Source organism: Epinephelus lanceolatus, chromosome 2, assembly GCF_041903045.1.
Source record: "Epinephelus lanceolatus isolate andai-2023 chromosome 2, ASM4190304v1, whole genome shotgun sequence".
Classification (NCBI taxonomy): Eukaryota; Metazoa; Chordata; class Actinopteri; order Perciformes; family Serranidae; genus Epinephelus; species Epinephelus lanceolatus.
In genome coordinates this window covers 33,899,787-33,925,124 of record NC_135735.1, presented here as the reverse complement: position 1 = coordinate 33,925,124, position 25,338 = coordinate 33,899,787, and the positions used below count along the sequence as shown (strand labels likewise).

Genomic DNA, 25,338 nt, shown 5'->3' with positions numbered 1-25,338 from the left:
CTGTAGTTTCATATTCAACAGACAGATTTGACAATGATCCATCATCTCATCTAACTCAAGGCAAGAAAGCAAATAAGCATATTTCAAAAATGTCAAACTGTTCCTTTAAGAGGAACCAGTATCACATCAAAAACAGTGTGACACACAATACAGTTCATGCACTGGAGCCAGACAAAAAAAAAGCTCAGGGAGGCTGCCAAACGGCCTAACCAGCTGATTAATCTAAACTGTTCTTATTAAGTGCAGAACTTGAATTTCTCCTTCTTGATCCAAGTGAAAGAAAAAGAAAAGAGGAAAAATAAATCATCTCCTCAGCGCATATCTGGATAAAGACACTAACATCCTGCCTGAGAAATTTCTGATAACTAACAGGGATACACGCCGCATGCCTAACCGAAGCTTGCTGCTCCGAGTCCCATGATCCTTTGTGCTGTCTCTCTGCACAAGAGCCGTAATGAAAAACAGACAAGGCTCTCCCACTGCAGCGACCACAAAAACCTCCACTCACTACACATGAGAGATTAGCCTGCTCATTAGGAGAGAAGGAAGGAGCGAGAGGAAAGGGAAGGAGGACAAAAAGAAAAAGGGACGCCTTTTCAGGGAAAAGGCCATGTTGAGGCAAGGGTCCTCTCTCGAGAAAACAGCCTGGGTCCCCCCTTTTCTTACAGACTCTACAGACCAGAATGGAGGTTTAAAACGGTGACCTGCTTTACATGATTTGCATCAATGGTGCGGGTTGAATTGAGGCTACTTTATATACCAAACGTTTAGAATGTCAGCGATGCTGCAGACCCTGTTTATGCAAAGCTGTACTCTTAATGAATAGGTTACAATCGGTGTCGGTGATGTTTAAATAAGATTTTCTACACCGCATTATCAGCTGAAAAGCATGTTGTCTCACACTACTACTTATGTTCTCCAGTTGAGAGAATCTTAGTCACTAACTGCTGCCGTCAAAATACATGAAATTTAGATTATGAATGCTGAGAGGAGCAAAGCAGAGCGGGGGAGAAAAAAGAGAAACATCAGTGGCTTGCAAAACACTCAGTTGCTGGGAACCAGCTTTGGGCCAATTTAATCCATTTAGTTCTTTGAGAAACAAGTTAAATGGCTCAAGTATGTGAAAGGTTGTTCTTGGGTATGAGCGATGCCAATTTGAGATGGTGCATGTGAATTACCGCATGACGCCTTACTGAGTTGGCTTAGGAGTGAGGAAAACAAGCATCAGATTGTTGTTTTCAGTGGGAGGAAACTTCAAATTCAGACAGGTAGTGTTTACAGGAGCCAACACACCCCGACATCCATATAAGCCTGTACTTTGGTTGTTGCTGGATTGGCATATTTGCCTGTATGAGCAATGTTGCAAAACAGAGACGAGAGCAGGATAAAAATATATCGCAGGAGCCGCAGGAGCTCATTTTAAGAATTAAGATGTGAACTGTCCTTTTACAACAGCTTCAACACAGGATGTTAAAAAAAACAAGTGGCAATACTTCCCTGAGAAGCAGTCAATTTCCCCCTGTGAGCCAAATCCAAACAGCACCCTTATTTCCTCTCATTTGTCATAAGCTCCCATAATGCATCAATCAATCACCAAAAGCTGTTAGCTGAGCAAACAATGAAAAACAGGCACCATGTTTTTATATTATAAAAGCTTAATCCACGGTTATTATAATAAGAGGAGTGCTGTGGTGTGTGTGGAGTAATAACATGCAAAGATGAAGTCAGGTGCAGAAAGGTCTTCCATTCAATCAGTGGATTCGCCAGGAGAGACATTAAGTTTGTATTTGTGAGATAAATTGCTGCATCCAGCTGCACAATACCAGGAGGTCAATTAGTAACCAAAAGGGAGGGAGAGTCTTGCGCTTCTGAAGGTACGAAGGCAGACTATATATGCAGCAGAGTACTTGCTAGGCCCTGAATTGTATCTTTCACCTCAGTAACACTCGGAGGAGTCACATGTAATGCCATGCATATTTCACCCCATTGTTCTGTCAAGGCTCAGGGTGAAAAAAACAACATACACAGTGAAGTCAGTGCAGAGTGACATCTCATCTTAAAGAAGACCTCCAGGGAGGAAACTTATAATTGCATGTATTTACGAGAAGTGAAGTTGGTGTTTCAGGCTTCTTCAAGTTGGCACGTGTAGACCAACATGTGAGCCCGCAGGCACTTATGGTTTCTGACATGTCTGCGTTAACACACTGCCGCAAAAGCTGCTTTGCTACACACTTGTTACCAGCGGGGACAGTAATGTTTTCACTTGGTGAGTCCGTGTGTGTGTCATGGTGGCAAAATGTGGTCCTGGAGACATCCATTGTAGCAGGAACTTTGCCTGATACCAGACTGAATTATCGATGTGTTACTGCGATACTCCGATTCCATCTTTAGTCTGACAATTGTTTCTACTCTAACCTATTTCCATGGGGGAGGGGGATTCAATTTTTCCTAACCAATCACTAAAGACCAAAATATCTGCCTGAATCTAACATCATTTTCAGTACAAAGTGATCTGTAGCCATGTGAACATACTTGTTTTGCGGGGACTTTAAGAGAAGAGCAGAGCAAAGTAAAAACAAACTTTGATGTCTGGCGATATTGAAAAGATATGTTGATTTAGAACAGCCTCGATAGTGGTGTCTATCTTGTCTATAGCACTCGCCATTGTTGTTATTACTACTCATTGGTTCCGGCACACTGCTTGACAAAACTTGACAAAAGCTGACAATGGTGTCAGTCCTGCCCATGGTGCTCCACTGAGGTTAGCATCCTTCAAATGCTTCACAGTGGATGTGCTAGTCAAAAATTGGGATTTTTTAACATACCGTAAAACTTCAATTAAAAGTCTAGTCCCAATTAAACACCTTGTCTTTTTTACTAGACCTGCATGGCTTAACATTTTGACAAATAAAAGCCTGTCTCAATTAGAGGCCTGGTCTGGTTGCCAAGCAGTTCATTTTTTTCATCTTCAGATGTATAAAACCAGGTTGGTGGCTACCTCAAATTATGTGTTCATTCCTCAATTACCCTGTAAGTTATTCATGTTCCTTTGGTCCGTAAGAGTCCTCAGAACAAAACAAATCAAAATGGTTTTTCATAAAAATGAATCCAAGTTGTGAGTACTGTTTTAACACGGATAAAGTGGTGTTATGTCAGTATGCTGGGTGCCTAATTTTTATGCAAGTAATATTCACACTGGTTTAAATAAACAATTTGTATTTCCCATCTCTGCTGAGCAACAGTTTGCTGTGAAAGGAATTAAAGGCCTGTAGATGCCTGTACCAAATATAGGCCTGCTGATTTCAGTGATTTAAGCAAATAATGTCTCAGGCTATTAACTGAAGTTTTACGGTATTCTGTAGCCCCACAAAATAATATAGTATAAGATGCTGCTGGCCTTGGACATGATGTTGTGTTGTGTTACTACTGTAGGTTGTAAGATAGCTGGAGAGGCTGATGTTTGCAGTTTACATTGGAGGGGATTAAGACAGTCTTAAATCCATTCCTCACATTTTTGCTCTTGAATTTTTGTTTATGGAAGGATAAAATTCACCATCATCCAATTTATTTATATGCCGAGTATCGCTCTCACTGCAGCCCCACGCACTTCACTTCAGCATGTTGAGCAATCAAAAAGCAAGACAAACCTGCTGTGCCATGTTACAGTTGCAAAGCTATATTAAACAATTGCTTTTTGGGGGAGGGGTTTAGTGAACACTGCAGTGTCTCTTGCAATGCTTACATTAGTCATGAGAAAAGTGCGTAGGTTAATTATTTCGACTTACTGTAAGGGAAACTGATGCGAGGTGTGACATCATCCTCAGTGGCCACTAGTGATTGGAGGCAGCAAGCCAATAGCAGCGCAGCAGCCAGAAGACAGTGGACAGTCGCAGCGAATGTCCACATGGTTGCCTGATCCTCTCACACAGACATACACAAATGCACAGCGTTTGTTTCAAGATTCCTTGGAACTCATTAAGCTCCTCTTGACTCTGCAGAGCTTTATTTTCTCACTCCCATCTTCCTGCAGGCTGAGGGGGAGTGAACGTGTCCTTGACTTGATTCTTGTACTCCCAGTGGTCCTTACACACGGTTAGCAGACTCTTAGCACAGAGAAGAGGAATCCTTTCTGGATTAAAGGCTGCTTGTTGTCATCTACTCATAGTGCTCTTTGATGGATCAGCACTAAGCTCCGACCACTGGCCATTTAGTAAAAGTCATTTTAGATCTGTGGGGAGAAGAGAGAGAAGTCATTTCTTGATGTTTGATCCAAGAGCATGTTAAAAAAAAGATAAAACACAAGCTAAAATAACAGATCCATATCCAACTTCTGATGCTATAATCAAGAACAAAAGCAACAGAACTGATACACTTGGCTGCAGTTCATTCTGGGGGATGGTGTGGGTTTTACTGCAAACAACCAATCGCAAATTTAAGACTTAAGGTGTTCATCACGAGAAAATCACCCACGTCATCCCTCTCTTTCTGGAGACTTTAATATTTAACTGTAGCACACTGGTGGCTTCAGCTAAAGCCTTGATGACACAAACAAACATTTATGCTTCTACCGTTTACTCTTTCACCACACTGCCAAAGAAAAACTCAACTAAATAGACCATTCAGACCACCAGCTGGCTAACACGGACACACACATCATGTGGTTTTGCAAACTTTAAAGTCTAAGTGAATCAATTTGCACAGCAACCCACAAAGTTTCTCTGCAAGATAAAACGCATGTTGGATTCCTTTTTAATCCCTGTATTTAATTATGCTGTCATCAACAATCGGTGAGAGATCCCCGAGAAGATAATATGGCAGCTTGGCTTTAATTTTGTGGCTATGTGGGGAAATAAATGAAAGAACAGTGACTCCCAAGACAACTCTGTAATTTGACTCAAGAGGCGCAATGAACACATCTGCTCTCTGACTTTTATTGGCCTCTGTGTAAATGTGCAGATAAGGTGCCGGTTATATAGATGTATGAGATTTTTTTTACTTGGTAGTGAGTCTGCTTTCTTGAAACACATGTAAAATAGGGAAAACTTCGGTGAGCTTCATGCCTTTTTGCTAAACAAACATATGACATAAGCTGTGCAGCTCTATGATTAAAATAAGCAGAAAATTGTGTTTAAGGAGCTCTTAAAGGTTCAGCGTGTAGGATTTAGGGGCATCTATTAGCAGACACTGTAAATAATATTTATAACTATTTTTTCATGAGTTTAGAATCACCTGATTGAGTAGAATGGGCTATTTATACCTACATACACAGCAGGTCCTCTTCATTGATTTCAATAATAACTGGATATTGGATGGCAAGATGGCACACATTTATTCCAATGGAGTTGCTCGCCTGACACATATGCCAAAAATATTTCTAGCTTCCTGGTTTACATCCACGATATGCAACCCATTGAATATATGCAGTGATGTTTCTTCCTCTGGCTCCACCAGGAAGTTCCTGCTTGGCTCATCGACTTTACATGGTGATGAAGACACGGAGGTTTAAATCGTTTTTCTCTGCTCTAGGAAAGTTTTACAAATATTAAACCTCCATGGATCAAAAATTCATAATGAAAGGAGTCATAATTGACCTTGTTTATAGATCGAGATGTCTTATCAACAGTTTTACAGACATCTCTGTCATAACTGTGGCTTATTGGGAAAATACTTTTTCGGCCGCTGCAATACCGCAAGTGGCCACTGGTAAAAACTGGCTGCAAGGCTGAGAATTTGAAAATCATAGGACAGTGAAGGAATAGCCTGCCTTACTCTGCCTCTGGCTTATTGTGACATTCCTAACCTAACCCTAACCAATCCCACTCCTCTTGCCTAAGCCTAACCAATCTAACCAACAAGGGCAACAAGTACCAGCCAATCACAGGGAGTGTAGAGCAGGTCATTCCTTCACTATTTTAGGATTTGCAAACTTGCTTCCTGAAGGCCTAATCATTTTCCACAGAGTCCGCCATGTAACTTGTACAATAGCCCAGAGCAGACAAATCAAACACCAGCTCTAAATTCATGTCATTCTTATTTTTGCATTGTTCACCACAGTTCTTCTACACACTTAGCACATGAAGAAGTTTTAGTTCTGCAACCTCACAGCTAGATGCCACTAAATCCTACACACTGAACCATTAAAATTGCACTGCCATCCCCAGAGCCGCCTCTGTGCCTAAAAATACTTCATACACATGGAACAGGTGCAGTGAAATATTTGGCATGGCCTTCAAAACCTAAACATGAGGAGTGCAAACTATACCATACTACTTAACCAACATCTAAGAGTTCAGACACCTCAGTCAGTGAACACAGCAGAGTCTGATCCTGTGATACAACACAACCCACCACTCCTTATTGCTCAACAGCACTGGATGTCTCCCCCCTGAGCTCCCACATAGGTGGTGACGTTTAGAGAGTAAACACTGGAGAGCACATGGCGTCTCTGTTTGAGAGCTTGCGTCACTGCAACAACTCCCACGGGACCTCATTCAAATATTTACGGTAGCTAATAAATCCAAGACGACGGGTCAGTTAGTGGCCCCAGGTCGTCTGCTGAGACAATGCCTTGCTGGGGAATACCATTTTAAACATCTGATCAACCTGGTCATATGACGACAGAATGCAGGGTAAACTGAGATTTACAACCCTGTCTTCCTGCTACCTGCAGTGCCAGACTACAGACGGACTAGTTGGCTAACACACCTACTGACTGGCACTGTACAAAATTAGCAGCTTGCTGATTGAATGGCTTGTTGAGTTGATGGCTGGAGGCAGACAGATTGTAGTTCACTGGCAAGCTGTCCGTCTTGCATAATGACTGGGTGAGTGGCAGTTCTGTAGGTAAGAGGAGAGTCATCTGTCTCACCTTTGCAATGACAAGACAGATTACACTAGTTTAACTGAGGAAAACCTTTTCCCTTTATCTCTCCATCTGTGCCTTGCTGTCACACCCTTCTCTCTGTCCGTCCCCTGGGTCTCAACCAATGTACCAATATGTCCATGTCACTCTTCACTTCACTACCAGCCTGCTTTGGTCCTTGCTGCTACACTGAAGCAAGCTGAGTGGGAGGCAGAAAGACCCGTCCATGATCCCGTAACATCTCTCTCCTCCTCGACTGGTCCCTCTCATGCCTGCTGAGACTGCAACAACAAGCATGGCAGCCCTGCGTGTGTCGCACGCCCCAGGTCTCCATGTTCCCAGGGCTTATCCTTGTGTGACTCCAGAGGTCTTTGAAATTTTAATGAAAAGAGAGGGGTGCTGTTAGGAGGGTTTCCTGGCACTCTGATAAATTAGGAAACTTTTTTGCCAATTCTGTGGGGCAGTAATGCATACTTAAAAGTCTCAACAGTCTTGCATTGACCTTTCAGTGTCCAAGAAAGTTGTTGGCGGTCGCCATGCACAGTCACATTGTCTAGAAGAGAGGCTATAAATGGACACTATGGAGACCAGATCACAGGTGATAAGTGGTGGGCAAATGCCCTCAGAGTGTTTAAGACCTGAAGAAATGACAAACACAACACAACACAACAGTCGGCCTTCTTCACCACTAGTTCTTTGATGTAGGTTTGGTGTGTCTGGGCCTTAAGTCTGACAAAAAGTTAATCAAATCTTTGTTCCTCTTCCTCATTTTATTCTTTGTAGTCTCCTATATTTGAACACTTCTCTCAGGTGCCTTCTCACAGAAAAGTTATACATGGAGACAAAAAGAAAAAGTTGGTGTGCTCACTCATGAATGAGTTGAGTCAATATGAAGAGGCCCCCGCAGCAGACTCAGAAACTTATGGTATTTGGAGAATCCAAAAAACAGTATGACTCATGGGTGTGATGCCTACAGTGTTCATGTAACGGAGGCCAGCACCTCAGGAGGACAAGATAGATGCTCACTGCAAAGGCAGATCTGCTGAGGCTTAGCAAGGGCATAACGTAAACTGTATCAATGTTGCTCTTGTTCTGTTTTCTTTTACATTTTTTTGCTTGAACACCATGTCAAGAGTACATGCATTTTAGTCTAATTAATCATGTAGTGTCCTAATCCATCCTGAAGAACAATGAGGCATGGATCTGAAGAGAAAGTATTAAATATTAATAAGCATTAAATCATATTTGACAGCAAGTACTCGACCAAAGAAAGTGATCTTATTAGAAGCAACAATTACAGGACTTATAGGATTACAGCTCTGTTCAACTGGAGCTGTTACAGTACAGGCGACCCACTACGCTCAGTGCCACAGGACCCATCTGCTCATCTAGGAGAAGGTCTGCTGTTCCTTGTATCCATGAAGGGTATATCTGGTGCCATATTGCTTAAGGCTACAGATTCATTAACCTTTCAAACCTCCCTTGAGGCTCCCTATTAATACCTGCATCTGTTCAGAGAGAGAAAGGATGTGACACACACACTGGACGATACACTCCGCCAGGTCATGGCAAGTTCACTGAGTAGGGAGCAACATGAATGCTAACCATTTGGCTAGCTTTGTGTAAACGACTGGGCTTTGTGCTTGGCGACCAGATCCCAATAACTCATCCCCTCAAAGTGACTTGTCTCTCATTTAGTCTTTGGCACAGACTGAGGCACTTATGGAGATAATCAGCAGCCGGTCAGGACCCTGTGATGAGAGCACTATCACAGAGCTCGACATGAGGCTACATTAGGCCGACGTCCAATCCATTAACAGTATCATGAGTACATCTAAGTCCAAAGTGGAAGAGAACTATAAAAGTATTAGCATTTAATTGCACAGCTGCAATCAAATTTGAAACTTTAGTGTCTCAGTTTTTTGCCAGGTTTAAGGGTGACTTTTTAGGACTAAAAATACATCAAAAACTGCTCCAAACAAAAACAAAAAAGACAAAACAACAGGTTTAATCGTTTTCGTAGGGTCAAACACTTGTCCTTGTCTGGCAATAATATCAAAGTGGATTTTTTTCCACGTCTGACCCTTATAACAACATGCGTGCAGGTCACTATTCAGGAAGATTTATGGAGCTATTATGTTGGGCAGAAAAGACCTCAGTAGGTGACTGACAAGGCAGAGACTCCTTGCTGTGTCTGCCACCATAACTCTTACTTATAGCAGTCCGCTCAGCTGAGTGGGCGGTGCATGACTGGCTTAAAGTCAAGGGGATGGAAGGGGGGAGGGTAAACCATTTCCACCAAAAATCAATGGTTGGCTATTCCATAACTTTGACATGTTTGTTCATTGATGACTATGAACAAGCTGAAAAGCTATTAACTGTTATCTAAGGTATAATTCAATAACATCTGTTTGTTGATGTCCCTGTCTGTTCACTTTGTCCAAAGTTCAGCTCTTGTGCTGAATTTGTTTGGATTTACTTGTACATAATATATTAAAAGCAATGTTTGCCACAACACTACTTTTGTTACTTAGCCCAGGCTAGCATTAAGCGGGATTTATACTTGTGCGGCAGACCCTTCGCCTACGCTGTTGTAAGCATTATACAGCTGTGGTGTGTCTGTGACACTCTGCAGTTATACTTCCAAAACACTAGTTGGCGTGGAGTTTCTCTGAAGTGCTGTAAAGTTTAGTTGATTTAAAACTAGGGCTGCAACTAACGATTGTTTTCATTGTCGACTAATCTGTCAATTATTTCTTGCATTAGTCGACTAATCATTTTATCGAAAAATGTGTTAAAATGTTGAAAAATGTCGGTCTGTCTCTCCCAAACCCCAAGATTATGTCATTATGTAATTGTTTTGTACTCACACCAAAGGGTTTTAGTTCACCGTCATGGGGGAGTGTGTAAAGCTGCCAATATCTGAATGAAAGAAGCTGCCATTAGAGTATTCTGGGGTACTTTTATAGTACTTTTCTATGAAACCGATAAGTCCACTACTAAAATAGTCACTGATTATTTTAATAGTTGATTAGACATCGATTTGTCAAATAATCGTTGCAGCCCTATTCAAAACACACCCAAAACACCCATCAAACATGTCTTAATAGAGACAATGTCAAACACAAGTACACAAATTGGCTTCACTATAACTCGCAGCATTCACAGACAAAGCACATGTTTTTCTCTGGACACATTTTCCACACAAAAACAACATGCTAACATTATTAGCACAAGCCTATGGCATTTTGTATAGATTAGCCTAGCAGCTAGCAATCTTTTCCTCTTCCTCACATAAAACCAGGGACAACAGCAACATTTACCAAAGGCAACGTTACAAAATTCAACTCTATTACAACCCACAAGGTTCACTGACAAGCAACTGTCTTATACTAAACACGTTTTCTAAACAAATATAACATGCTAACGTTATTAGCACAAGCCTATGGCATTTTACATTGTATAAATTAGCCTAGCGACGAGCGGAGATTTCTTCTGCTCATATGAAGCCAGGATAAATCAAGTACAAGACTCAAAGTGCTATTTTTGTGGAAGCTTTATTATATACACAATTTATTGTATCTTATCTGTGAAATGAAATGAAATTAAAGCTTTGTTTCCACTGAGAGAAATGGATTCAGCCTACAGAAATAAAAAGGAGGTCTGCGTCGACTAAGCCTCTTAACCTACGCCATCAATTCAATGCACAAGTATAAATTCCGCCTTACATTTTGGAGGTATTCCACCGTCCTGTTCACAGTCCATCTGATAAATAACTAATAAATAGATGACTTAGAACAAAAGCTGGTGCTCTTACTTTGTAAACTTATTTGAACTTTTTTGATCCCAAACCTTTTAAGTGGATTCTTGGGTCAGGGCTGAGAGGTAAAGTACAGTTATTTCCATACTGTCTATGAAATACAGCACTATGCGAGGTACTTTGTGTAAACACGGGGTACCACATTTCCTCTCATCCAGCCCACCTGGGAACGGGACAGGATGGAGTAAAGAGGAAGGTTTCAGCTGAGCAGACTGCTGCCAGCACCAAAAAAAGCATACTCCTAAATAAATCATGACTGGGTTAAAAATAAACCATAACTGTAAAATCTTGAGCACGTCTACACCGGTGCTAAAATGTCTCATTGCTTTCTTAGGAATGTACAGCAGCTTACGGGTAATGCTCGTCTATCAGAAACAAATCTCCAGGATATCCTCTCACAGAGGCCTTTGAGTAGTTTTTAATATGGACAACCTCGTCATAACAAGCCGGACACAAAACAGGCCTTACAAAAACATCTTTCCATACCGATATTGTTCGGATTTTGCTTCTTAAAAGGAAATTCATACCAAACAGGAAATTAAATACTAAAAGTAAACATTTAAGAGATTTTTTAAAATGTCAGTACAAGGAATCAATAGGACAGCAATGATTAAAAATGAGCAGCAGCTTCCTTTCTGCTTTCAGTTTTTCTCCTAAGTTACAGGAAACACACATACACACATTCACACACACACACACACACAAAAAAATAAAACCACAGAGAGAAAAATGCTCTTATGTTGTCTGTCCAATATCAATCCTACCCTGCAGGTAGAAACCGACCGAGGCCTCTGTGTCAGTGCACAACAGAAGAGACTTTAACCTGGAATAAAATAAAACCTGTTTTGCACGCTCCAACTTTTAGGTCTATAATATGGGACAGCTGTACACTGAAGATTCGGGATCCTGGTGCCTTAAGGCAAACTCCATGTGAAAAGAAACAAATTTGTACAAATGCCACAAAAAATAAAATAAATACGAAAAAAATAAACAGATCTGACTGCTAATCAAGAGCCATTAATTTAATGTATCCCTCTCCAGTTCCTCTATGCAAATGTGCTTCTCTTAATGATAGCAAGCAGCTGATAATGTAAACGCTGCAACACAGTACATCGACTCGGCACTCAGCACCAATCCTTTACTATAAGAAGAAGAACTACTTGTCTGGTCTCAGACTCACTTTGTGTTTTGATGCAAATAAAACTGACAAATTTCTTAACCTTTTATTTTGTTAAAACTCCCGATGCTCGTCTGAATGCTTTTCAGTTGTATTATAATGCACAGGAAGTTAAAATCTTAGGAAAGTGGGTATTATTATCCACCATTCTGAAACTCTTTGACAGTAATACAAAAGTATCTGAGGATTGGAACCAACAGCGTTTCCTGAATTATTGATTCACATGTGTGATCCCAGAGTGATAAAATGAAGACGCTGTCGTTTCCTGCATGTATTATTAATTATTCATTGAATCATCTTTCTATTGATGACTGGCTGTAATGCATCCTGCTGTGGTCCCTAATGCATTCAATACACCATGATGAGGACGTTGAAACAACAAAATCAGAGGAAAATATTGCGTGACAAGATGGGATTTTACTCAAGAGGCATCAAAGTTCTTACAAAACTAAAGGCAATTCAAGCCGCTTACTTCCCATGACCCCAACATGACTCGCTCACTGGTGGATCAACTTGCCATTGGACAAAAGTGAAGATGGATCATAATAAAAGTCACTAAATGATGTCACAAAGCTAGAGAGCTCTCAGTGATGGCATGTTCAATGTGCTATTTTAGTAGCAGACTGTGTAGAATTTGTTTATCTGCTTGTGGATGCAGATCTGCATCACGTCCAGTAAGATGCGTGGTCTCCACGCTAACAGGAAATATAAATGTGTTTTCTCCTTTGAACTCAAGACAATTTTTGGACAATCAGGTCCAGTTGATGTTTTCTCATTTTCACATTTCTCCTTCACACATGTAGTATACAATGGGAGACTGTCTGTTTCAAAGGCACCATCAGCTACCAGAAGTACTCTGTTTGGCTAAGGTGAGGTGTGGCGCCAGGGTAGAGCAAGTAGGAGGCAGGACATAAGGCGGATTACATCTCGTCCCCATAGCCAGTTCATAATTTGGTCATAAACAACAGAGGCTCTTGTCATTCCTTTAATTTGTCTGATGATTTTGACTTCGGTCCTTACTAGTGTTGCACGGTATACCAGTACTAAAATAGTACTGCGGTACTAGAGTATTCCAAACGGTACTATACTGCATTTGGAAAATACCGGTACTTTGAAATTGATTCATTAATTTAGTTAATTTATTTTACTCAATTATGCACACAAACGCCTTTCTTGTTCCTATTGGAGCACAGATTGCACAAGTGGTATGTGGTATGTATGACAACACCTGTGTCAACATTCGCAGCTGGCGCACGTGAAAAAAGACAAGAAAAAGTCTGCCTCGCAAAGGGAGAAAATACGAGACAACACAAACTTGGTGGGACATTTGAGTTACCAAACCGTGACGTCCGTACCGAGGTACTTACCGAACCATGATTTTTTTGGTACCGTTACACCCCTACTATTTATTGTTTTAAAGGTTTGTATCCAAAAGGACTTTTCCTTATGAAAAATACTGAAGAGTATCGAAAAGTATCGAAATTCATATTGGTATTGGTACTGAAACAAAGATTTTGGTATCGTGACAACACTAGTCCTTACTGACAGAAGTTTTTAAATCTCGTCATCTCTCCAGTTAGACATTTTCGTTGCCATCTTCATGTAAATTACCCTTCTGTTTGTTTTCATGCGAGCTCTGTATTAGAAATTAACACGCCCACTCACGCGCTATGAATTCTAGAGTCCAAATAATGTCAAATTCAACTGATTTGGACGTTTGTATTCTCTTACACAGCTCCGCCGAATAATGTCCAGATAATCTGCAGTGCACGTGTGAAAGAGATTTAAAAATAAAAAATGGGAAGTAGTCAAACTTTTGTTTGTGCTGGATTTTGTTGAATTTACAGAACAGATAAGTGAAAGCTCTGTTACTTGTGGTGTAACATGAAAGCCATTTTGCTAACACGCTAGTTATTAGATCTTACTGAGTTAAAGAATAATGAGTTAAAGAATACCACATGATCATCTGTATATCAATTACTCAGCCCATGTTACATTGAATTTGCAAAGAAAACTTTCCCGAATGCCTTCATTGTCAAAAAAAAAAATCTTAAAATGAAGAAAATTCCTGATAAAGGTAAGGCTGCCTGGGCAAGCACGTGCAGTTGATCTCTGCCTGTATGGAAAGCCGTTTTAACATGTAATAGCTAGACTGGATATTCATTACTGATATCTGCAACATAATTTTGCCTGGTCAAAACTCTTATTCAAGACATCTGTAATTCAGTTTTGACTAGTAAGATTCAAGCTACTTTTGCCATTCATGTGTATGGGGTTTGTCATTCTAGATATCTCCAACTCCAAGTTGTGGATATCTGCAGTTCTTATTGCAGATATCTACAACTGAAATGTAGATATATGTAATTCCAGTTTGAGATATCTGCAACGTCATTTTGACTAGTCATAATTCAAGTTCAAGATATCTTTAATTATCATCAATTGAAGATATCTACATGGTCCTTTCTAGATATCTTGAATTGAGTTTCAGATAGTCAAAATGACGTTGTAGATATCTTGAATTGAGTTTCAGATAGTCAAAATGATGTTGTAGATATCAGCAACTGAATTACAGATATCTCCTATTCAATTGCAGATATCCGCAAAAAGAATTGCAGATATCCGCAACTACATTGTAGATATCTATAATGACAAACCCCATACACATGAATGGCAAAAATAGTTTGAATGTTTCTAGTCAAAACTGAATTACAGATATCTGTAACTGTAGTTTTGACTAGTCAGAATGATGTTGTTGATATCTATAATGGTAATTCCGGATAGTCAAACTTAGCGATTAAATGTTAAAACGGCTTGCCATACTGCTTGTGTTTTCCACTTATCAGAGTTCAAACGCACGCACTTGCCGAGGCGCAATACTTGTCCATGTATGAGACTGTTAATGCGGAAGTGTTTAAATAGTACTGTTTTAGCAAAAAAGCATGTGTTTGGGAAGTACTGAGCATACGACTGGATAAATAAGACCTGGATTATACTGCACAAGTTGTTTAAGAGGTCGAAAAACATGTTTTGGTATAGTTTTGCTGTTGTTGATGCAACAATTCATCAAGAATTTTCACTGTTTTGGATTCTTTGTTCACTGTGGAGGCATGCGAGAAAAACAAGGTCTTTTCATGAGTACAATGTAACGCAGGTAACTGATATAGAAATGATCATTTTCTAGGGTGGAGTATTCCTTACAGGTATGTTTAGATATCAATCTTTATATGAGTAAGACAACCTGGTTTAGGTGTGGCGTGACAGTGATCAGAGAATTTCTTAATCTGCTCCTAATCAAGTTATTTGAATGCATATTAGCGCCCTGCCTTACTGTTCCACCTCTTTTCACAAGATAATCAGGTACAAGACTGGACACTGAATATGCCCCAATTGGCTCTGCATGACCCTGAGCTAACAGACAGGTTTGTGTTAATTGCTTAACGACACTACGTGCACTGTTTCCGTGATCCCGTCATGCCTGTGTTAAAGGCATTCATTAAAATGTAGTGATGAACTAAGATTCTACATCCCTCTGTGTGTCTTTAGGTTAGCAGCAAGACTTGTCTCCCGGTGACATCTTTTCCAACATGCTATACACACACACACATCGTCGAAATGAGAAGCGAAAAGCACAATGGGACACCACTTTAAGAGTGATCCAAAGCTCGAATAGGCTCTGAGGAATATTCAGACTCCCCTTTTACATTTGTGCACATACTGCTCAGCTTTGCCACGCAGGAAGGAGCAATTATCATTTCAAACGAGCGAGTGAAGCAGAACTGGCAGAGGAGATAAGTGCTTAAAGGAGAGTTGGGGTCACCTTATTCCCTCTGATACAGAGTTGCCCTTGCCTCAAATTATTCAAGCCTGACGGGGGAACAGTGGGAGATCAGTTCTTGAAAAACTCGCAAAGCGTCAATAATGAGCCGTGCGTGTCAGTCAGAATGCAGTGTGATAGGAGGCATAATTTCCCCAAGTCCCACTTGATCACAGCCCTGTTACAGAAACTATGGGAACCTTTGGAGATGCGCATGGCACTTGTAAGGAAATCACTTTACTGTGTTTAAAAATGATTGCCATTAGACTACAAACTCACTGAAAAATAGATTACACTAATCTCCTTTGTTTATTATGAGCTTCTGGGTTGAAAAGCTCTCCGCACTTTCACCCTGATGACCCATTTAGACTAATGAAGTCCGACCAATCAGGAAATCCTTATGATTAGAGTCGAACATTTTGCTTCCAGTGGGAGCATAACAAAACACAGACAGAGGATTTCACATTTACACTTGCTTCAGACTCTACAGCTCGACAGAGTGCTATTTAATGACTGCCTGAAGACGTCAGCACTGAAAGGACAAAAAAAAGGGCTTCATTTATTATTTTCCTGCCACTCTGGTCTCCTTGTGACATTCAGGCCAAGATAAAGAGGGAGCACTGTTGCTATCAGAGCTGCAAATGACCACAACACAGGACAACATCTCATTCGTCTGCTGGGTTGATGATGATGTCAGTCAAGTCTGTGAACAAACTCTGTGGCGTGACAAAGGAGAGTTGAAGATTTACAGTCATGTAATCTCACAATAGAGGCCATTGTGAGGTCTGGACCATGCTGTGTTAGCATCACAGTTCATCTGCTAATTACACCATCAAATCCAAAGATTTGGCGATCCATAGTAAGCTATTCATCTCATGACTTAAACATCGAGTTGGGGGGGCACGATTAATCCCTGCAGTTAAACCGATGTGAGGACTCATTTCTTTACTCGATTTGACAAGCAGGGCAATAGGATTTAAAAGCGAATCAGATGACGATATTCTGTCTCCGGTCCCTGCTTCACCTTGTCAGACCCACACTGCAATCACGTCAGCTTGTTCAGGTACGAGCGTCGATGATCATAACGACAAGCCTTGACAACAAAACTGTTCACATTACTCATCCCAAGTGGGAACATGACACCGTTTGTCTGGTTCGCCGCCTCAAGGCTGTTGGCTGTTTACTCTCTGCAAACATGTCGGCATCAAAAAAGGAACAGCTGAAGCACTTCTGCTTTGTTTACTGTCAGGGGCTTCGTCTCTGTCTTTGTGAGCAGTCACCGCCAATAAAGGAAGTAATAAGTCAACAGTTTGGTCCCTCCTGGCAACCATCCCACTGATAATAGCTGATACATGGGAAAGATAATATTGGTATTATAACGAAACTATTCACGTAGAACAGGTAATCGTGTTGAAAAATAATTACAAATGATTAGAAAGATGGATAGCATTATGATGAACTGATCTCCAATAAAAACGTAATGGATGTCAGGGACTGTACAAAAATTACTTTGGTGGGGAGGGGGGCGTAATGCTTCCCTCCCCAGCGTCAATATTTTCTCTGGATCCTTCTTTGGCATGAGAAGAGAACTGCAATACTCCCCCTCCCCAAGTATGTCACATGTCAATATTTTAATAGTAAACTGTAAATTAGCACTCATTTGAGTCTGCACCTGAATTCAAATAGTATCTTAAAGAGAAAAGGGCACATTTAAAGGTATACTATGCAGGAATTGTAAGTTTATGTTTGTAAACAGCACCATCAGTGAAATTTTATGTATGTGTTTTTTGTTTGTTTGTTTTTTTGTTTCTGCGATTTATCATATCTTCCTTTTGTATGCGTGCTGCTTAAGTAGGATTTATCAGCTCTATGCAGAGCCTACGCCATAGCCTACGCACGTGGCCTAAGCCGCTGTGAGCATTTATACTTGTGCAGTGGTGTGTCTGTGTCACTCTGCAGTTACTCCTCCAAAACACAACTCGGCCTGAAGTGCTGTTAAGTTAAGTTGATTCACAACACACCCAAAACACACACATTAAACATGGCTTAAACAAGTGCACAAATTGACTTCACTATAACTCCCAGCGTTCACAGACAAAGCACTTGTCTTTATCTGGACAGATTTTACCCCACAAATACAACATGCTAATATTTTTAGCACAAGTCTATGGCATTTTACATCGTATAAATTAGCCTAGCAGCTAGCTGACTTTTCCTCTACTCATATGAAGCCAGGTACAACAGCAACATTTAACAAAGGTAACGCTACAAAATTCAGCTCCATTACAACTCATAAGGTTCAATGACAAAACAACTGTCTTATACTAAACACGTTGCACACACATGCTAATGTTATTGGGGCTAGTCTATGGCATTTTACATTGTATAAATTAGCCTAGCAACTAGCATGGATTTCCTGTACTCATGTGAAGCCAGGATAAATCCCAAAGTGTAAATCCCTAGATGATAAATCACACACAAGACTTAAAATGCTATTTTGTGGAGGCTTTACTGTCTTTACAATTTATTATTTCTTATCTCTGAAATAAAAGTAAATAAAAGCTTTGTTTCCACTGAGAGAAATGGTTTCAGCTTACAAAAATAGACAGAAGGTCTGCGTCGCCGCAATGTGTAGTTACATTTCTGGGGAGGTGTAGGTCAGGCTATGGCATAGGCTCTACATCAATGCAGAGCCTATGCCATAGGTACGCCATTGACTTGACGCAGAAGTATAAGTCCCGTTTTACAGTCTGACACCTAGCCACTATCTTTTTATAAAAGTCCAGACCTCACCTGCACACTGTTATTGGCTGTGGGCAACACGTCTATAAACATTCTGACCACAGCAAAATAAGAAGAAAATCAGAAAATACAGGCAGAGGGCAGAGTCTCTGTAGATCAATACACTGCCACACACTAGTGGTTCATGAGTGATGAATGAGAGGGACTACTTTTGCATGAGACTATACATTGTTTATTGTTGTTGTTTAAGAAAATCTTACATAGTATACCTTTAAAGTCAAACTGGAAATTGCAAAATGTATTGAAAACATAACAGATTGGTGCATAAGGCAAAGTGCACCTTTTTACACAAAATCTGTAGCTATGTATGATGTAACTGTTACCTGTATTGCAAAGGAAGGCTGAAATAAAAAATAAATGTAAGGTGGCCGGAAAATAAGACCCTTCACTGCTCTCTTAATAAAGTCAGACAATCTTCACATCAACCAAACGAAAAATACTAAACTCTTCCCCTTTTCTGATCCTCCTTCTCCTCCTAACAATTTTCATACAGTCCCTAATATCAATAAGTGTTCATTACTGAAGCATGCCTGAATCAATATATGCTTTCAGCTTTATGTCACATCACATAAAATCACTTGGTACCTTCTAACCAACAAACGGTAATCAATGTGGACACATGGATGGAAGTGCTGCGGTATGTGCTGATGAAGTTTGTTAATGTGTTCCAACAGAACAGAAGCCTTAAAAAGGATGTTTAAAAGAAATAAAACTGCAGTATTCCCCTCTGTAAATGACTAGCTTATCTCCTCTGAGTTTAAAGGACACTTTTTCTTTAACTGCAACTGCCTGATAACTCTCCCCTCCTACCACATGTAAAATACAAGTTCTTTGTTTGCATGGCAAAATAATATTGTTTTATCTCATAATTTCCCATGTAAACACTGAATCTCAAGGCTATCTTGGGAGCAAGATATAAACACAATCACAGTATCCATATCTATTTAGTTGAAATATAAGATGTGAATTCAGACAGAAAAACATTCCAGACACACAGAAAGTCTGTTTTCCATTACAATAGTCACAGTTTATCTTTTTCTCTATGTTTCTTTCAAAACAAGAGGAGAAAAACGGCGAAGACATTCATTTCTCTCTGGAGAGGAACATTTTACATAATATATTTCCATCCAAAGACAGCCACCTCAGTTATGGCCTCATCCAAGTCAATGAAGAGGGCAAACCTGCCACATGGATATAGCGAAGTGATCCAGACCTGCCTTAAATAAACCTGCATGTGTTAACCAACCTGGTTCTGCAGGTTGCTCCAAATCACAGTTAAATACTGGTCTGTCACTGCTCAACTTCATCATGCATGTGTGAACACGCAGTATAGACACACTAAGTTTATAGTTGATATTCAGGTCCTCTCTGCCACTTCCTCTCTGCGACTTGAACACTATTAGACTGTAGAATATTGCATTAACCTTTCATAAGGTGTCCAAATATTGAATAGAGGTGCTATTAGGATCCGTGACACGTTAAGTCTCCAGTGTAAACACAGCAGAAACCACATTTAATGAATGAAAGTTTACTCTCTATATATACACACACTCTGTAAATTTGCGAAATAGCGTTAAGCAAATATACGTTGTGTCTATTAGGACTTGTGTAATTCTGTGGTTAAGCAGTGATATGTGTGGACTGGCAGCTACAAACTCAGGCTATGTGTGAACAAAATGACCAGGCATGACAGCCTCATATGGATGGGCCAAATAAACTTTGTTTATCCTGATGAAACTTGCTGTGCAGTAGATGAAATGCAAAGAGTAAGATGCAATTATTAAGAGTGCAAATACAAAAAGTCTAGGGTGACACTGAGGTGCAAATCCAAAAAATATACAATAGATTTGTTTGTGACTGTGATGCCAGAGAGGGCAAAGAGCAAGCGACAGGCGGAAGGAAGAAAAGTCAAATTAGGGAGATGAATTTCAGGTTCATCTGCATGGCCCCAGAGGAACATCACCTGCATACAAAGCCCTCTTTGGCCCCAACATCCAAACCCCTGCAGGGCCTGGCCAGCCTTTCCACAGGACCTGCAGGTCATACTGAATATGAATGGCCTTGCAACTGGCAGACAAAGCTGAGTGTAGACACAGCAGAGACAGTCGGCAAACGGGGCTAACAGCCAGGTTTACTGAATGCAAATGTGAACCATTAAACTTCATCGCCCATGTGTAAAAGCAAGGTGTGACTTTTTATAGTTTAGGGTTGCATTAACGCTACAAGAATCCTTGCAGGTTCCTCAAACTAACGTGCCTTTCCCTGCCAAATGTTAAAGCTGCAGGAAAACAAATCCTGCATGGAATTTTTTCACACATTGTTCTTTTTATTTGGGATGAACAACAAGTCAATTTTCAGCACATCTGCACTAACTCAACTCAGCTGATGGAAAGGCAGCGTGGCTGGCTTCATGCCTGACAAGTTCTGGGTGCAATCTGGCTTTAACCCAGAGAAATGACTGTTTTCCCACATCTCCGCACAGAACAAGAGGTTGCACAGGGACCCTGAACACGCAAGTTCCCATCAGTCTGTACTGAGCCCTCACAGCCTCTCTGGACACTACACTGGATATCGCTAACCTTTTGGGGGTTAAACTCAACCAGAGTGTACTCCCCTCCCCTGTTTCCACTTCCCGTCCAACTCTTTCACCACAACCTCTCGACAAGCTGACCATTCCTCTGAAGTTGTTACAGTGGGTGGAGTGTTGGGTGGAGTCTGTGTGTTTGTTTTGAGTGCTTAAATGTGTGCGTGATTGCGTGGGCGGGGGTCTGTGTGTGCATATGTGTGTGTTTTTCAGAGACAGCGAGGCAAGATGCTTTTGCAAGTGCTTCCAAAGAACAGGTTTGTTTACAGTAGGAGAGCCAGAGACTATCAGTGTTATTAGTGTTACTGATACAGTATCACACTGTGGCGAGGGGAGCAGGAGAACAGCAGAGGCCCAAAGGGGAAAGACTGCTCCACCGGTCATTTACAGCCAGACTCCAACAAAGCATATCAGCACCATCTAAACACTGAACCAAGCCTCGGCTCTCTCACACATCATAACCTCCAGATTTGGTCCATCAGCTCAGGATAAAGCCCAAATTTTAGGAGTTTGGGGCCTCATGGAGAGATTACAAAAACGGATGCTTTATCCAGAGTGGAACTGTGTTTGTTTCATAGAAATGCAGAGTGATATGGGAGGTATGTCAACACATTTTACAACATGCCAGCAGAGATAAGAGGAGGCGGCTATTTGGAAGGGAATAACAGGATACAAGCGAGGTGTAATTAAGCAAGTGTAAAGTTGGACAGCATCAATTCCAAAAGGCTCCACATGGTGTTCACAGACCGGTTTGGTTAAACAGGCCTGATCTGCAGCAATATTTTGCCAACGTTTCTTTAAGTCTGGTGAAAATAAAGCAGAGCCAATGCAACAACACAGAGGTGTTTCTTGTTTGTTGTTTCTTTAGGCTGAATGCGAAGAGCAGCTGTTTACCCACATGGGTGGATGGAAAACAGAGGGGCCAGTCCATCAGGCTGGCTCCACACCTACATGCTGCTGTTACAACGGGGCTGCTAATGCTGCAGTTTAATTCAAATTTATTAATTACAATTTGGGGGTTTTGCACAGGAGTATGTGTGCATGAGACCTGCATCAAACACATCTTTGATGGAGATGACATGAAAGTAGCTCACAAACTGTTTGTGGTGATACATTCAAAGTCTGGGTTCATGAGGCAAACACCATCAATAGATCTTCAGAAAACCTTCATTTACGCTTTAAAGCCCACATTTAGGAATTTACCGCCTCAGCCGAACACTTTAAATTTAGGCTACACTTATGCCAGGCTAGGACGTCTGCAAAGTATTTTCCCACCTCTAAAAGCATAAATGCACCACATTCACTCCGTCCCATCTCCCCGTTGTAAAGGTGTTTAACCTGAAACCCGAAGAATACCGAGCACACACATTAAAGACCTTACCATCCACGAGCTGCAGTACAAAAAAGAAAACACTCGGTCACAGCTCCAGTCTTCACACACGCTGAATAAAGTGTCGAAAAATGACCCGTAACACTATTTAAATCCGCAAAAAAGCCCGTTAGAGTCCCTCAGTGTGTCCACGAAGTGAAGTCCATCATCCGTGGTGCGTTCACAGACGAGCCTTCTCTACTACGGACTGTAGAGGATGGTTCGCTTTCAGGCTGCTAAACTTTGGCTCCTCCCACAGCACACGCTGCCTGCCTGCCTGCCACCACAGACTGTGTGAGAAGCCTGCTACACACATGGTCACTCGTTTGCTCAACAAATCACTTTTAGTTAACTAAAGGAAGGAAATAGGCCATAGGCCAAAAAATGATGCATAGACATACTATGCATGGGCTGATTACAAGATAATGGGCCCATGGGCACAGATATGCAAAAGGCTCCACCACCTCTCATACTCTACATAGAGATAGGGGTGGGTGATAGTTAGATAGATAATGATATTCTTGATGACATGACAAATTAGTAAAAAAGAAAAAAAATATTAATTTAAGAAAATGAATTGCAACAAAATAAGTGATATAGTTTTACGTGTTAATCAGTTTGCATTCAAATATTTAGTAAAAACTAAACAAAAATTTTCTCCCATTTTTTTAGTTTGTAAACAACAAAAGTAAGTGAGATTTAGTTTCTGTATACAATATTAATAGTTCAACAAAATAAATCTACCTCAAATTACACATTTAAACAGCTTCCAAATACAAAAAATATACCCTGAAATATATATATATATATATATATATATATATAAATTGACAGGGGATTTCCTTTTCTTTTAAAAATCCTAAATGATTGAGTTGGGTTTTTTTTTCCACCTGGACGTTAATGCTCTGCCATGTCCCCTGTAGTCATCACACTGTAACCTGTGACTGGCTGTTAGGCTTCGATAACTATTGCACATTCACATATATGTAGCTTTTTTGAGCTGCGAGCAGCAAGTAGGTTTACATTACCAAAGGTTTATGTCTGAATTACTTGATGGCACCACCTGCACATGGTGAGAGAGGAGAGGGAGAGATGCTGTGCTGCTGCCAGAGGAGCCACTGAATGAGTTCCCTCTGAGCAGTAACTTAGAGTCTGAGAAGTTCGGAGCTGTTCATAAAACACTCAGTCGACACTACTGAAGCTGCTCCTCTTTATGGAACCACCGCAGGGTCAGTAATAATTTCTCTTTCAGCCACGCTTGTTGTTGCTGTGGGTAACAGTATGACGTTAATATGTCAACAAGTTGAAATATGATGAGTATCATGATATGAATTTTCTGTATAGACTATTAAAAATTATACTGGTATTATTGTGAACAAGATGATGTGGCACACCCCTAGCACAAGTCACACATACTTTGTGGTTTTGCCTCAGTTTTTGTTGTTGATATGTATCCCCCCTTTTCTAGCTATATGCACCTTTTTGTGGTTTTGTGTCTTCTTTGAGGTCATTTTGTGTGTTTGTGGTTGTTTTGTGTCTCGCTGCAGTTCATTTGCATCTCTTTGTGGTCATTTAGAGTCTTTTCCTAGTCTTTGTTGTATGCAGGTGTGTATGCATGTTACACTAATGTGAGGCCCCCAGGTCTGTGTCCCACAGGCCTATTGACTAATCAATCCATGCTCCTATGTAATGTAACAGTTTCTTATTGGAAATGTAATGCTGCAAGTATTTATCTAAAGATCGCGTGAGGACCATGTTTGGCCATTTGTAAGATTTGTGGGAACTTGGAAAAAGTGTGGCCGATGTCAAAATCCTATATATATATATATATATATATATATATATATATCATTATGACAGAATACTTTGTGCACTATATGAAATAAAAACAATAAAAGCCTAAAGTAGCCTACAAGTGTTTATTGATTATGCAAAGACTGGCCAAAAATGCAGCAAATTAATTTTCCTGGACAAAAAAATGTATGCATACATATAAGCTGTTCAGACATGCACTAAGTTGTCAGGGACGTATAGGAGTAGTGGATTGAGCGATGTATTTTCTCTTTGAAACATATTCTGAAGTATATATCAAAACTGTTTTGCAGCATATGGCCTAAGAGAAGAGAAAAGACTCAAATCTTACAGCATCTGTTCTCAGAGCAGTAACAGTGACAGATTTCTTTGCTGAGAGAAAGTTTTCCTTCACTCTTGTGTTGGGTATCAGTGTTCCTCTTTCTCTCTCTTCCAGGGCTACCCTGCAGCCGTCAAACAATGAATGACAACCGAGAGCGTCCAGCACAAAGAGAATTACAGGGGATTATGTACGAAGGCAGAGACCTGAACACAACCAGACTCAGCCATTCATGTAATCTCTTTTTTTGCCCCCAAAAGAAAAAAAAACTGTGGATTCCAGTCATGCAGTTTTCCTTTCAAAGCTCAAAACAACAGACAGCGTGGCTGCACTTCTATTCTGCTCAGGACGTCCAGTCTAAATTATCATTATCTTTTCTTGACAAGACGGGGCACCAAACAAATTCTCTTCACTCCCGCAGGGGAGAAGATAACATTAATAATTAGTCTCCAGCCCCTTGCTTTTAATGACATGCGACAATGCAACAAGAATTTGTCAGATACTTTGACTGTTAACACCATGAAATGTGATGACAATAACCAAGATGGGTGCAGAACGCTCGAGGCTGCATCCTGATAGCGCGGTCAGACAGAAACCTGACACTTTATTCTGGAAATGTTGTCACTCTGTATGTTGGTTTTACGTGACCGCGCCGCAGATAAAGCAAAGGCCACCCCTCCACAACTGGAAAAATATATGACAGGTGGGGGTTAAATTTATAACACTTCATTCTCTCTGTCCCTGTCTTTCTTCTTCTCTGACTATAGGCATGTCTCTCT

General features: G+C 40.6%; 1 protein-coding gene across 2 annotated transcripts in view; it reads right to left on the bottom strand.

The window, feature by feature from the left end:
• The window catches only part of sema4bb (sema domain, immunoglobulin domain (Ig), transmembrane domain (TM) and short cytoplasmic domain, (semaphorin) 4Bb), a 72,369-nt gene that overhangs the window by 36,986 nt on the left and 10,045 nt on the right, over window positions 1-25,338 (bottom strand). The window contains exons 1-2 of one of the 2 annotated variants that reach the window (XM_033623218.2): window positions 22,441-22,625; window positions 3,786-4,228 (exon numbers count right to left, since the gene is read on the bottom strand). In XM_033623218.2, the coding sequence (XP_033479109.1) occupies window positions 3,786-3,906 (121 nt within the window). In that variant the 5' untranslated portion in view covers window positions 3,907-4,228; window positions 22,441-22,625. Of the gene's footprint in view, window positions 1-3,785; window positions 4,229-22,440; window positions 22,626-25,338 lie in introns of those variants that run through there. The other variant, XM_033623227.2, reaches the window with a different exon arrangement.